We start from the raw sequence: 14,844 nt of genomic DNA, 5'->3' as shown, positions 1-14,844 counted from the left end.
ATACATTTTAACAAAACAATTTCTTGACTTAAAATAAAAGTACAAAAAAAATGTTTACACCCCCTCCGTGAGTCGTCACCTTATCGTGGTGGAGGGGTTTGCGTGTCCCAATGATCCGAGGAGCTATGTTGTCTGGGGCTTTAAGCCCCTGGCAGGGTCACCCATGGCAAACAGGTCCTAGGTGAGGGGCCAGACAAAGCATGGATCAAAAGGACCCCTATAATGAGTAAAACAAATGAACTCAAGTTTCCCTTGCCCGGACGCGGGTTACCGGGGCCCCTCACTGGAGCCAGGCCTGGAGGTGGGGCTCGAAGGCAAGCTTCTGGTGGCCGGGCCTGTCCCCATGGGGCCCGGCCGGGCACAGCCCGAAAAGGCAACGTGGGTTCCCCTTCCCATGGGCTTACCACCTGTGGGATGGGCCAAAGGGGTCGGGTGCGTAGGGAGTTGGGCGGCAGCCAAAGGCGGTGGCCTTGGTGGTCCGACTCCCAGCTGCAGAAGCTAACTCTTGGGACATGGAATGTCACCTCTCTGGCAGGGAAGGAGCCCGAGCTGGTGTGCGAGGCAGAGAAGTTCCGACTACATATAGTCGGACTCTACTCCACACACAGCTTGGGTTCTGGTACCAATCCTCTCGAGAGGGGTTGGACTCTCTTCCACTCTGGAGTTGCCCACGGTGAGAGGCGCCGAGCAGGTGTGGGCATTCTTATTGTCCCCCGGCTTGGCGCTTGTACGTTGGGGTTCACCCCGGTAGACGAGAGGGTAGCTTCCCTCCGCCTTCAGGTGGGAGGACGGGTTCTGACTGTTGTTTGCGCTTATGCACCGAACAGCAGTTCAGAGTAGCCACCCTTTTTGAAGTCCTTGGAGGGTGTGCTGGAGAGCGCTCCCTCTGGGGACTCCCTCGTTCTTCTGGGGGACTTTAACGCTCACGTGGGCAACGACAGTGAGACCTGGAGGGGCGTGATTGGGAGGAATGACCCCCCCGATCAGAACCCGAGTGGTGTTTTGTTATTGGACTTCTGTGCTCGTCACGGTTTGTCCATAACAAACACCATGTTCAAACATAAGGGTATCCATATGTGCACTTGGCACCAGGACACCCTAGGCCGCAGTTCGATGATCAACTTTGCAATCGTGTCATCAGACTTGCGGCCGCATGTTTTGGACACTCTGGTGCAGAGAGGGGCGGAGCTGTCAACTGATCACCAGTTGGTGGTGTGTTGGCTCCGATGGCGGGTGAAGATGCTGCCCAGACCTGGCAGGCCCAAACGTATTGTGAGTGTCTGCTGGGAACGTCTGGCAGAATCCCCTGTCAGAAAGAGCTTTAACACCCACCTCCGGCAGAACTTCACCCTTGTCCCAGGGGAGGTGGGGGACATTGAGTCCGAGTGGGCCATGTTCCGCACCTCCATTGTTGAGGCAGCCGATCGGAGTTGTGGCCGTAAGGTAGTTGGTGCCTGTTGTGGCGGCAATCCCCGAACCCGCTGGTGGACACCAGCGGTAAGGGATGCCGTCAACCTGAAGAAGGAGGCCTACCGGGCCTTTTTGGCCTGTGGGACTCCAGAGGCAGCTGACAGGTACCGGCTGGCCAAGCGGGCTGCAGCTTCGGTGGTCGCCGAGGCAAAAACTCGGACATGGGAGGAGTTTGGTGAGGCCATGGAAAACGACTTCCGGGCGGCTTCGAGGAAATTCTGGTCCACCATCCGGTGTCTGATGAGAGGAAAGCAGTGCACCATTAACACTCTGTATAGTGAAGATGGGGTACTGCTGACCTCGACTCGGGATGTCGTTAGTCGGTGGGGAGAATACTTCGAAGACCTCCTCAATCCCACTGACACGCCACTCTTGGGGGGGAGCAGAGTCTGGGGACTCCGAGGTGGGCTCTCCAATCTCTGGGGTTGAAGTCACTGAGGTTGTTGGAAAGCTCCTCGGTGGCAAGCCCCCGGGGGTCGATGAGATCCGCCCGGAGTTCCTAAAGGCTCTGGATGTTGTGGAGCTGTCATGGCTGACACGCCTCTACAACATCGCGTGGACATCGGGGACAGTGCCTCTGGATTGGCAGACCCGGGTGGTGGTCCCCCATTTTAAAAAGGGGGACCGGAGGGTGTGTTCCAATTATAAAGGGATCACACTCCTCAGCCTCCCCGGTAAAGTCTATTCAGGGATGCTGGAGAGGAGGGTCCGTCGGGAAGTCGAATCTCGGATTCAGGAGGAGCAGTGTGGTTTTCGTCCCGGCCGTGGAACAGTGGACCAGCTCTACACCCTCGGCAGGGTCCTCGAGGGTGCATGGGAGTTCGCCCAACCAGTCTACATGTGTTTTGTGGATTTGGAGAAGGCGTTCGACCGTGTGCCTAGGGGAGTCCTGTGGAGGGTGCTCCGGGAGTACGGGGTATCGAGCCCCTTGGTAAGGGCTGTTCGGTCCCTGTACGACCGGTGTCAGAGTCTGGTCCGCATTGCCGGCAGTAAGTCGAATTCGTTCCCAGTGAGGATTGGACTCTGCCAAGGCTGCCCATTGTCACCGATTCTGTTCATAATTTTTATGGACAGAATTTCTAGGCGCAGCCGAAGCGTTGAGGGTGTCCGGTTTGGTGGCCTCAGCATTGCATCTCTGCTTTTTGCAGATGATGTGATGCTGTTGGCTTCATCAAGCCGTGACCTCCAACTCTCACTGGAGCGGTTTGCAGCCGAGTGTGAAGCGGTTGGGATGAAGATCAGCACCTTCAAATCCGAGACCATGGTCCTCAGCCGGAAAAGGGTGGCATGCCCTCTCCGGGTCGGGGTTGAGATCCTGCCCCAAGTGGAGGAGTTCAAGTACTGTATCTTGGGGTATTGTTCACGAGTGAGGGTAGGAGGGAGCGGGAGATTGATAGGCGGATCGGTGCAGTGTCTGCAGTGATGCAGACTCTGCACCGGTCCGTTGTGGTGAAGAAGGAGCTGAGCCAAAAGGCGAAGCTCTCGATTTACCGGTCAATCTACGTTCCTACCCTCACCTATGGTCACGAGCTGTGGGTCGTGACCGAAAGAACAAGATCCCGGATACAAGCGGCCGAAATGAGTTTCCTCCACAGGGTGTCCGGGCTCTCCCTTAGTGATCAAGTGAGAAGCTCGGTCATCCGGGAGGGGCTTGGTGTCGAGCCGTTATTCCTCCGCGTTGAGAGGAGCCAGTTGAGGTGGCTCGGGCATCTGGTTCGGATGCCTCCTGGACGCCTCCCTGGAGAGGGGTTCCGGGCATGTCCCACCGGCGGGAGGCCCCGGGGTCGACCCAGGACACGCTGGAGAGACTATGTCGCTCGGCTGACCTGGGAACGCCTTGGAATCCCGCCGGAGGAGCTGACTGAAGTGGCTGGGGAGAGGGAAGTCTGGGCTTCCCTGCTAAAGCTGCTGCCCCGGCGACCCGACCCCAGAATAAGCGGAAGATAATGGATGGATGGATGGATGGATGGACTTGGCGTGATTCCGGCAATCTGCCTAAAAAGTCACATTCCTTCAAGTCCCCCTGAATCATATTATCGTTTGAGTTTTTCTTATTTGTAATTTTTAAAGAAAATGACTGGCAACTATTGTTTCTCGTTATCAGAGGGCAAACAGCTTGTCACTCCGACGTCACCTAATAACAATAGCGAAATAATACTACAATCATAAGAACACGGAGCCTCAGGTTCACCCTTATATACGTATATAAAATTCCAAACAACAAACAATTGGCATTAGTTTCTTTATTCTCTCACGCATATACAATAAATAATGCATTCAATCCCATACATTGCATCTTTCCTACACTGCTGGCCAAAAGTATTGGCACCCCTGTAATTATGTCAGATAATGCTCAATTTCTCCCAGAAAATGATTGCAATTACAAATGTTTCGGTAGTAATATCTTCATTTATTTTTCTTACAATAAAAAAACACAAAAGAGAACGATTTTTTTTTTTTTTAATTCATTATCATTTTACACAAAACTCCAAAAATGGGCCGGACAAAAGTATTGGCACCCTTTGAAAAATCATGTGATGCTTCTCTAATTTGTGTAATGAACAGCACCTGTTACTTACCGGTGGCACATGACAAGTGGTGGCAGTAACTAAATCACACTTGCAGCCATTTAAAATTGATTAAAGATGACTCAACCTCTGTCCTGTGTCCTTGTGTGTACCACATTGAGCATGGAGAAAAGAAAGAAGACCAAAGAACTATCTGAGGACTTGAGAAGCAAAATTGTTTAACGCCCAGGGCACTGTGGCAAACCTCCTTAGATGTGGACGGAAAAGAAAACTTAGTGGATAAAGAACCTCGACTAACATCCAAACAAGTTTAAGCTGTCCTGCAGTCCGAGGGTACAACAGTGTTAACCCGTACTATCCGTCACCATCTCAATGAAAAGGGACCCAGGAAGACCCCACTTCTGACCCAGAGACATTAAATAGCCAGGTTAGTGTTTGTCAAAATTTGCTGAGAAAGCCAAAAATGTTTTGAAAGAATGTTCTCTGGTCAGATGACAAGTAGAGCTTTTTGGGAAAAGGCATCAACATAGAGTTTAAAGTGGAAAAAAAAGACAAGGCCTTCAAAGAAAAGAACACAGTCCCCACAGTCAAACATGGCAGAGGTTCCCTGATGTTTTGGCGTTGCTTTGCTGCCTCTGGCACTGGTTTGCTTGACCGTATGCATGGCATTATGAAGTCTGAAGACTAATAATGTAGGGCCCAGTGAGAGAAGGCTGGGTCTCCCTCAGAGGTCATGGGTCTTCCAGCAGGACAGTGACCTGAAACTCACTTCAAAAAGCACTAGAAAATTGATTGGGAGAAAGCACTGGAGACTTCTAAAGTGGCCAGCAATGAGTCCAGACCTAAATCCCATAGAACAATACTTTTGTCAGGCCCATTTTTTGAGTTTTAGGTAAAATGATAATGATTTAATGTTTTTTTCATTCTCTTTTGTGTTTTTTCATTGCAAGCAAAATAAATGAAGCTATTGCAACCACGGCATTTGTAATTGCAATCATTTATTGGGAGAAATTGAGCATTATATGACAAAATTGTAGGGGTGCCAATACTTTTGGCCAGCAATGTATATCTATACACACACTCAAAAAATTAACATGCATTATTTTATGTAGAAGAGTCCATTAAAACAATTATGAAAAGCATTGCTTAATATACTGTATATGTCATGTGATTAAATAGGATAAAATTAATTTGTAACTCCTTCAGACCCGCATTTTTTTGCTGGGCAAAAAAAAAAAAAAAAAAAAAAATCTCCGCTGATTTTTACTCTACTCAAACACCAGAACAAAGTGCATCGTTTGGGTCTGAAGGGGTTAAATAGGCGTTTATCATTGTATATAGATATTGGCTTTGTGTCTTTACAAACTAATGAATCTATTGTTCTATTTATAATGTAAGACAGTCAATTAAAACACTTAAGAAAAAACAATGCTTCAAGTAACGTGATTAAATCAAATAAAATTCAATTTTAAATAGGTGTTTTTCATTATATATACATATTAGCTTTGTGTCTTTACAAATTGCTGAACCCATTGTTGTATTTCTCATGTAAGAGAATCAATTAAAACATTTGTGAAAAAGCATTGCTTCATATTTATGTAACGTGACTAATCAAATTGTATGACTTTTGTCCCTCTGTTGCTGTACACAGCAAAATCTGTGGAGTTGACTTTTTTGGGTGTAAATTATTTTTTAGTTGATCGGTGTTGATTTGGGTGTTGTTTTCACACTAGCAGTGTTTCGATCGTTCTTGGCGCGTTGTCATTTAAGTGAGTTTAACACAGACACACCTAGCAGAGTTAAATGTTCTAGCAGAGTTAATCAGTCACACCCAGTTTAAGTGCACGTGTCAAAAAACAAAGCAGGCGCAAAGACTTATGGGTGAAGTGACACCACCACTGTAAATAGCGTTGTCTGTAAATAGGTGGAGTGTGTTCGGTTGAGAAAAAGCACATGATTGTGTACCTGAGTCCTGACTTCTGTCCTTACTTAAGAGATGCAAAGTCCCGCTGTTACCTCTTGTGAGTGCAACAGTAGGGTACAATTGCTAGTTAACCCCATTTCTGCACTATGGTCCCCCACTCATAATATCACAATGAATATTTAAAATACTCACTCCTGTTGAAAGAAAACACAAGGTGATGACACATTTTTCCGTGGAAAAGGTTTGAATAGAAATTGCTTAACTTGTTCAAGTAGTTTATTAAGTCTTACTTAAATCATTTGGGCATTTTTCATTCAACTACATAGTATGTGACTTAGAGCAGTTGTGTGTAAATAAGGTTCTTGCATACATACTATGTTTCATTTTTTTGAGCGTATATGTATTTAATTACTTTCACCGCATTTTTAAGACTAAAAACTGAAAAACACTCTGGTTACGGCCCCAAGTAAAATTCTAGCATCAATTAGTATTAACTCATTGCATGCTATTGACGGCAACAGACGCCCAATTCATTTAAACTAGTAGGACTGTACGTCAATATGGGGCGCCATTTGGCACATGCGAAGATTACAGCAACATATTTACAACAATATTTAGCAATTTAAGTAGGGTGAGTAGTCTGAATAATAAGTGTTACACTGAAATGTTTAAATCCAGAAGTATAAATTTAAAATCTAAATATTATATCTAAATCCTAAAACCAAATCTTAAATCTAAATTTAAGAGAGCTAGATTTAAGAGATTTTAGATTTACAATTTATATTTAAGATTTAGGTTTTATATTTAATTCTAATATTTAGATTTCACATTCAGATTTGAATTAAATATTTGGTTCTAGAGTTTAAACATTTAGGTTTTATACTTATTTAGAAATAAATATTGAAGTTGCAAAATATTGTGGTAAATTTGCAGAAGAGTTTTAAACACTGTGTGGCACGAGATGTGACTAAATGTTGCCGTCTTCTTCAGCAAAGCTGCTTTACAAATCTTGCCCCATATCTGAATGCTCATCTTTCAGTGTTCATTGTAGACATTTGTTTATTCGCCCATCCTAGTCAAAATGGATTAGACGTCTAGGATTATCAATGATTCCTAATGAGTTAAATGATAATGATGTTCAAGAATGAAAAATAAAATCATAATTTATGCCTGAAATGGTCATTTATGGGTCGGTTTCACGGATGGCTGAATAAAATCAGCAACCAAAGGTGAAGTAGTACTTGGGCGTTTGCTGTATTATGCACTTTACACCTGCCGTAAGCCTGCATGCAACTATTTATTTCTATTATAGTGCACGTGACCTGCAAAATGCCACTCATTTTGAAGGTTTATTAACTTTCTAATTTCTGTATTTAAAAAAATACTTATACATTCTCAATTATTATTATATTATTTGTATTTTATTTTTTACATATATTTTTAATTAATATATGCATTTATAAAATGTTAATGACAAAAATTAATCAAGAACAAGAATTAAATCAAAATGAGAAATACACTTTCGTTACGGCCCCAAAAAAATAAAGTGTATTTGTTTTAATTTCCTAAATTTTTCAAATTAATCAAATCTTAATAATAACATAATAAAATGAATAAAATTAAAATGAACAAACACAGAAATACACTCATTATGGCCCCCGATAAGCAATAACACTAAAGTTTTCAAACGAGACCAAAAACATTCAGTTACACATACAAACGGCAATTTATTTAGGAAAATACACAACTATATACAAAAATATATACATTAGTATAAAAGCCCAAAAAGTACAAAAATAAATGAAAAGTTGACTTTTTGGACAGGTACCATACAGCTATACAGTTGTTTTTTACATTTTACAATTTACAGTTGGGTCCCAAGAGGGGATCTCTTCGGCAAAACTCTCTTCTTGTACTTGTTGCCAGCCACCTCACCTCACCGTACTTCTTAATTACGGTTTGGGCACCACACGCTTTTGTTAAGCCACTTTTGCAAACTGGGACCTAAAAGACAAAACATCTGTCAACTCTGCTCGTTCTTACATAAACCCCCCCCCAGATTTTATAGGTGATATCGTGTCATCTACCTGTTCCTTGACACTCCAGTTTAAGACTGCGCAATGTAACGTCCAAATCTTTGAGGATCCGAGTACAAGACCCATAATAATTTTTGCTTGTCGAATAAACATGTACTGTATATACTCGCAATTGTTTTAATGACATTTTTCTATACGCCCGACATGTTGTCCTCTCTCTGACCATTTCCCAATTTAGACCGTCGTTAAACTTTAAAAGCATACAACTTAGTATTAGCTACTTACACTAACTATACAGGCAAGTTAAGGTCCAAATAATATACAACCAACAGCCAAAGCTGCAAGTGTCAAATAATGAAAATATAGTCTTTAAATCAAAATGTACCGTGCTTTGTGTTTCAGTCATATTGGTAAAGAAAATTGGCCCAAAAACAGTCTATATTGCAACTTATATCGAACTTAAGGTCAATCTACAGTAAAATGCCTTCTTTTTTAACTACAAACTAGGGGTGCGACCTCTACGTTAGTATATATGGTAGGTGTTCTATGTGTGCAGAAATATCATAGCGTAGGATGGGAAAACAAAAAACAAAAAGCACGTCCATGCTGGTACTAGTGCACTAATTGTCCTATTAGTTAGGCCAAAGAGTGTGCTCGTACATAGACCCTTAAGCTCCATATCAAGAGTATATCAAATAAATGCTTCAACTGGCTTCCATAGTATCACTTTTGGAACATTCCATTTCAGAGGTTCCATTGTACAGTTGTAAAAGTGCCCTACGCCAAAAGAAGACCTTATTTAACTTACCGTTACCTTCATGCTTCTTCTCCCTGGTGTAATGGGCAGCCAAGTACTTAGCGCCAGTCAACTAGAAACAGACCAAGAAACAGTGAGGAATTTATTGTTTTGAGTTAGTAATATGCTGTATGATTTTTGCAGTCTTACAAGTTATCACAATTTAGTCAGTCAAGTCACTTTTATTTAGATTAGTGGTGTCCAAACTATGGCCCGTGGGCCAACTGCCCGGTTTTTTTTTGACCCGCAGCAAATTATGAAAATATCATACGCACGCACAATAAGCTTGACTTCAGCCTACATTAGGGCTGAACAATATTGGAAAAAAACTGACATTGTGACTTTTTGGGTGTTTGCGATATACAGTACAGTGGTACCTCTACATACGATCGCTTCGACACACGAACTTTTCGACATCCAACGTAAAATTTGACTCGCCATTTGTTTCTACATCCGACGACATGCTCGAAATACGACGACAATGGCAGCACCGCAGACGAATGCACGGCGGATTTTCTTGTGTGACAAATCAACACAGGTTTCAGAAAAGGTTGGTACAGGTGGTGAAACAAGGAAAAAGTTGACGCTTACCTTCTAAATAAAGATGCAAATGACAGAAAAATATGAGCGTAGGGTGGGCATCCGTGAAATGGCTCAACAATACATCTCCACGGTCCTCCTCCGACCATCGTTCGCCAGTCTTTATAAGTTAAGCTGACAATTCTTATTGTGGTAACATCTCCAGAGAAATCGCCAGCTTCGCCACGTTTTCAGCATTTCTTTCACAACTTATTCAACACAAAACGCCTGCTGTCTGCCGCAATTGACGATGTTCTCAAGAAAGCATTGAAAGCGAAAGTAAACTTTCACCCGCTCCCCTCCCTCTTTGTCACGTCAGCGCCGCGGTGCCTTCAGGTACAGAAAAAAACGTCCGCCTTATTAGAACCCATTTCGTTACACTATTAAAGGAATTATTATTATTATTATATTATTAATCCGATTTTTATTTATTATTTATTTGTTTTGCTATATGTAATTGCCATTTGTAATAGTACCAGCAGTATTTTTTAAGGATTTAGTGCAGGTTTTTGGGCTGTGGAACGAATTAATGGAATTATAATGTATTCCTATGGGAAAATCCTGCTCGACATACGACCATTTCGACTTACAAACAAGCTCCTGGAACGGATTAACTTCGTATGTAGAGGTACCACTGTATATTGTAATACTAAAACTAGAAGAATTTTCACCAGATGACTTGACTAGTTCGATTTGGGAAGATGCTGCTGGCATTTAGCACTTTATTAGATTATTTTCCCAGAGTTTCTCCCTTGTTTCTCTCTTCATTTATCCTTGTATTCTTAATTTCTTTATTTTATATTATTGCAATAACTTGTCAAAGATTAGTTTCTGTACATGTTTTATTGTTGCATTATAGATTAAAGGTACTTCAATGTACAGTGGTACCTCTACTTACAAAACCATTGGTTCTGTGTCTGTAAGTAGAGACACGTTGTAAATGTAAATGCTCGAATCTTTTCCAAGCGCCCCAAAATTCAGACATAAATCTTTTATAATCTATAAAAATGCATCAAAACATGTAACAAATACATGTTACAATAAGATTATTGCACATGTATTTATATATTTTTGTATTTATTAATAATAATCAACAATTCTAAAGAAGGAACTATTGCGCATGCGCAATAAAAATTAAAATTAAAATATCAAGTGAAAGTTGTTTTATTTTGGAAATTTAACATGGAAGAAAAATTTTATTGAGCCAGAAATACAATCTTTTGCGTTTTATTCATTCATTTAATATGTCAAATTCATCTTTTAAGTTGAATTGCAGAAATCCAACAACCTTTTCAGGATATTCGAATTTTCTGAGTACCACTATAAATACATTTGTTGCAATATCCCTATTATTTATTTGCTAGTTGCCCTTAACTCATTCACTGCCATTGATAGTGATAGACATCATACCCCTTGTGTAGCTTGTACACCGTTGAAAAAGCTTCATAGCTGGTATCATTGTCAAATTAGACTTACTTTCTCCAAGCTGCAGCGGTGCTTTTCCATTCGCCGGTTCAAATCCTGGTAGCACCGGTCAACTGCCAAAACACATGTTTTCATCTTGCCGGCATGGCTGTGTCCTTTTGCGCAGTACCCGTCCGCCAGTTGGATGAGAAGCTTAACGCATTCTTCAATTTGCTGTGGAGGAGCCAATAAGACCATTTTTGAATGCTTGCATCCAAACATTGAGATGAGGGTGTGACGCGGAACCTACCTTGCTGATGATGTTAAGGTTTTCCTTCTCCTTCAGCAGCTCCTGCCTGAATCTGATGCCTGAGCCGGTGGAGTAGTGCATCGACAGGTAAACCTCGCCCATTTCTTGTATTCTCTCCTGGGCCTAAAGACAAAAAGTTGTTGTTTTTGGTCAAGTCACACAATGTTGACTGGTTGAAACTAATGATTTCTAACTCAGTCACCTGTATGGCACGGCGTTCAAACATCAAAAACTGCAGACACTGGTCCAGTTGCTGCTTTCTGGCATTCCATAAACTGAGGACACGGTTCTCTCTCACACACAAATCATTCAAGATACCTATAAAAAGAAAAAAAACACCCACCTGTTAGGAAAGTATTATATAGATGCAAGATGTTCCATTTAAATCATTACCGTAAAATTCAGCTAGTATACTGTATTCCCTAGTGCCTTCGGCAAGCAGTTTGAGCGTTAACCTAAGAGATCATAGTGCTATTTTAACGTTCCTCTATTCAAAAATTTTAGAATCAAGTGTCATTTATTAAAGTGTAAGTGAGTTTTATAGTGTTCAGTGTTGCCAACTTGGCAATTTTCTCGCTAAATCTGGCGAGTTTTTTTTTGTCATAAGCAGCAAGCGACAAATCTAACGACAAGTTACCATCATTTCTTTTTGTACTGTATTGTACTTCTGGTCCATTTAGTTTGGCTATGTTAAAAAAAATGTTAGCGTTCATTTGTAGTTCTAAACTTATTTTGGGTGCTTTTTAACTCACTTTTTGATTCCTCTCTCCTCCAGCGTCCATTACAATGAAATGCAAATTGTCAGTTATGCAAATTTGGTGATGAAACTTTTAGGATCGCCAATAGCTACTTACCTTACTGGGTAGTTGGCAAAACTCAAAGTGCTACACTCTTCAGTGATAGTTGAGAGAAAAGCTACAAACCATTTAAATAATTTTTTTTTTTTTATTTTTACATACGTTAAATAATCTTTAAATTCTGTTAATCCCACTCACTTTGGCGAATTACAGCATTATTTGTTCATTACATTTGTGAGTTGTTACTAATGCTAGAAAATTATTACTTATAGAAAATCAAACTACTAATATTGGGTATTTCAGCCCCGCCCATCAACTTTGAATGCTCCTTAGAGCTATATATAGATAAGAAAATGTTATCCTCCAAACTGACCTGTAAAATGCTCTTCTTGGTCGTCACTGAGCCTTCCCATTGTAGCGCCGTTCCTCACTACGTACTGGTAGAAGATCCCTGCGATGCCCTTGGTTAACGTGCAGGCCTGTATTAGGGAAAACACAATTACGGCAGATTAGACATGCAACATTGTATGAACTCTGCTTAAATATTTAATGGTGTGATTTCAACCTTGAGGAAGAATTCCTTCTGTTTCAGGTGTTTACTGATCACGGAAGTTACATGGTCCAACTGAGCGCTTGAGTCAGGTTTGCCTGTTGGGCAGCACCAGTCCTCCATCCTCTTATACTCCTGCTCCAGGCCTTCCAGCAGACGACATACCTGTAAGTTGAAAATAAGTATGATTGTGAATATAATTTGTATGATCCAAGTTTTTTAGGGGGGGGGCTTCCAAAACTGTCTACCTACCTGTGCCCAGGTCTTGTGGAAAGCCAGAGAGGCAATGACCACTTTGCGGTTGCTGTCTGTTTTGCGCAACAGCTGCAGCCAGTTAGTTGTCTTATTCTCAGTGTTGTCCATTTTCAAATCCATGTCATTAGAAGTAGTCATCCCGATTGCAGAGCCTCGGCCTTCTGATGAACCAGCAGTAAGCTCTGGTAGGTACTCTAAAGTCAATAAGAGATGAGAACATGGATGAGCAACCAATGATCAGAAGTGGGTAGTACACATTACATGTACTCCGTGACATTTACTTGAGTAACTTTTTGAGAAAAATGTACTTCGAAGAGTAGTTTTACCAAGCTATGCTTTTTACTTTTACTTGATTTGTGAAGGAAAAACACTACCCTTACTCTGTTACTTTTACACAAGAGTCATTACATTTTTCCTCTTTACTCAACATATTAGATTGATTTATTCATTTTTTGCCAGCGATGCCTAGAGTAGCTCTATCAATTTCACCAATGAGACGTCGTAACAAAATCACATTACTCCTTTTATACCAATCAGATGCAAGGTTGCCGTTCTATGTTCACGCCAGCCTGTTCAATCATGTGGTGTCTTTAAAGCACCGTAAAAAATGAAGTATTTGACATAGAGCGCTGCCCTCAACATGAGTCGAAAGCGCGGATTTTAACCTCTCTTCTAGTTTTTATTTGGCACCGATTGACCACGGAAAACCGGAGATATGATCCTTTTCATTTCATAATAGTAATTTTGAAGGAACTATTCACTATTCAATCTAGGAACTATTTTCTCCACCAGAGGGCACTCATGTTCTTTGGATACATATATATATGTTATAATGATCTTTATCTTCATCCATTCATGTGGCATTTGGTGAAAGGCAAAACCACAAAACGCTTTTCATAAAATAGAAGAGTTCTTTTCAGGGTTTCGCAGGATTTTCTTTTTTTTGTTTGTTTTTTAACGGACGATTGCGCTACAAAAATCCTGGTTAGGCGGCAGCTTATTCGCAAATTTCATTGCCTATTTTATTGTGAAGAAATATTTGAATTGAACAAATTTCTCTAGATAACGGCAATCTAAACGTTAACCTGAAAAGTGTTGTACAAATGATAGCACATACAACGCAATATATCCTCCCCCTAAATTTCGTTTTTACAGTAGACATGAATAACGTTCACGTTCTTAGATTTGAACGGAAGTGGACAACCGCGATGCATCGACCGAAAAACGAGGATTAATGATCACCGACGCGCAGAAAAACACGAAAATATGCATGTATATTGCCATATTAAATTCTAAAATGTAGTAAGCGTGCAAACGATTTCACGCGACGCGATATTCAAAGTGTTATTTTTGACTCGGTAAGTCTGAATGACAGTTAAAAGTTTGCTAAATGTTAGCTGTAAAGCGTTAAGCTATTGAAAAGTTCTCCGTGAACGCATGGCGACCAAAACGCTAATTTACACGGTGGAGTTCACAACAATTAGGCACGACGTAAAAAGGTTTGGCAAATAAAACAAGTTTAATCAAACTTACCTCCCAGCCATTCAACGAATGCAGAAAGTTCAGAGGTGAGGTGTTCCATGGTAGAAATGTCTCCAGATGAGTCGCGTGCCTACGTCCAGATGAATCGCTTGCACTCGAATGCAGCATCTGACCGATTCCCACCTGCTCCTTTGGATGCTATTGAGATGCTCACGTGACATCAGAGCCCAGTTGCTCTTTTCGTGACGTCATCATGTTTTGGCGCCACCTCCTCTGGACATCCTACTTGAGAACTTCAATGACTCAACTAATTGTTTTTTTCTGTCTTTTATTTCTTTTTCTTTTTATTTATTCATCATTACCAATAATAAAAAGTATTTTTTTTTCTTAACCCTTTCAGGACAGGTGGCACTACATTGGACATCCATTCAAAATTATCACTGGTTTAACTCATTCACTGCCAAACAAGGTCATGGATCACTGGACTGTCTCAGAAAATTAGAATACACAATATTCTAATTTTCTGAGACAGTCCTGTATATTGTTCTATGTAAAGGACGTCAGCCAAGGTCGGCCCCCCACATTTTTACCACGCCAAATCTGGTCCCCTTTGCAAAAAGTTTGGACACCCCTGCTTTAAATGGTGGATTAATGTACAGGACTGTCTCAGAAAATTAGAATACACAATATTCTAATTTTCTGAGACAGTCCAG

The 14,844-nt window shown here is 41.4% G+C and overlaps 1 protein-coding gene across 1 annotated transcript; it reads right to left on the bottom strand.

Moving 5' to 3' along the window:
* Nucleotides 1-7,751: 7,751 nt before the first annotated feature.
* Nucleotides 7,752-14,321, bottom strand: LOC130921028 (triple functional domain protein-like). The gene is made up of 9 exons (XM_057844637.1): nucleotides 14,183-14,321; nucleotides 12,647-12,843; nucleotides 12,410-12,559; nucleotides 12,218-12,323; nucleotides 11,250-11,365; nucleotides 11,048-11,170; nucleotides 10,810-10,971; nucleotides 8,767-8,827; nucleotides 7,752-7,926 (listed from the first exon to the last, which is right to left on the bottom strand). Exons 1-9 carry the CDS (start codon nucleotides 14,229-14,231, stop codon nucleotides 7,871-7,873), a joined length of 1,020 nt encoding a protein of 339 aa, XP_057700620.1. The 5' UTR covers nucleotides 14,232-14,321; the 3' UTR covers nucleotides 7,752-7,870.
* Nucleotides 14,322-14,844: the final 523 nt, after the last annotated feature.

Source organism: Corythoichthys intestinalis, chromosome 8, assembly GCF_030265065.1.
Source record: "Corythoichthys intestinalis isolate RoL2023-P3 chromosome 8, ASM3026506v1, whole genome shotgun sequence".
Lineage (NCBI taxonomy): Eukaryota > Metazoa > Chordata > Actinopteri > Syngnathiformes > Syngnathidae > Corythoichthys > Corythoichthys intestinalis.
This window is presented reverse-complemented; position numbering and strand designations above follow the sequence as displayed.

Excerpts from the sequence above, each read along its gene's own strand:
- LOC130921028 (XM_057844637.1), bottom strand. The coding sequence starts at position 14,231 with ATGGAACACCTCACCTCTGAACTTTCTGCATTCGTTGAATGGCTGGGA. Across the intron at positions 12,560-12,646 it reads TCCACAAGACCTGGGCACAG|GTATGTCGTCTGCTGGAAGG; the intron begins GTAGGTAGACAG and ends TTCAACTTACAG. Across the intron at positions 11,171-11,249 it reads TTGAACGCCGTGCCATACAG|GCCCAGGAGAGAATACAAGA; the intron begins GTGACTGAGTTA and ends TTTTGTCTTTAG.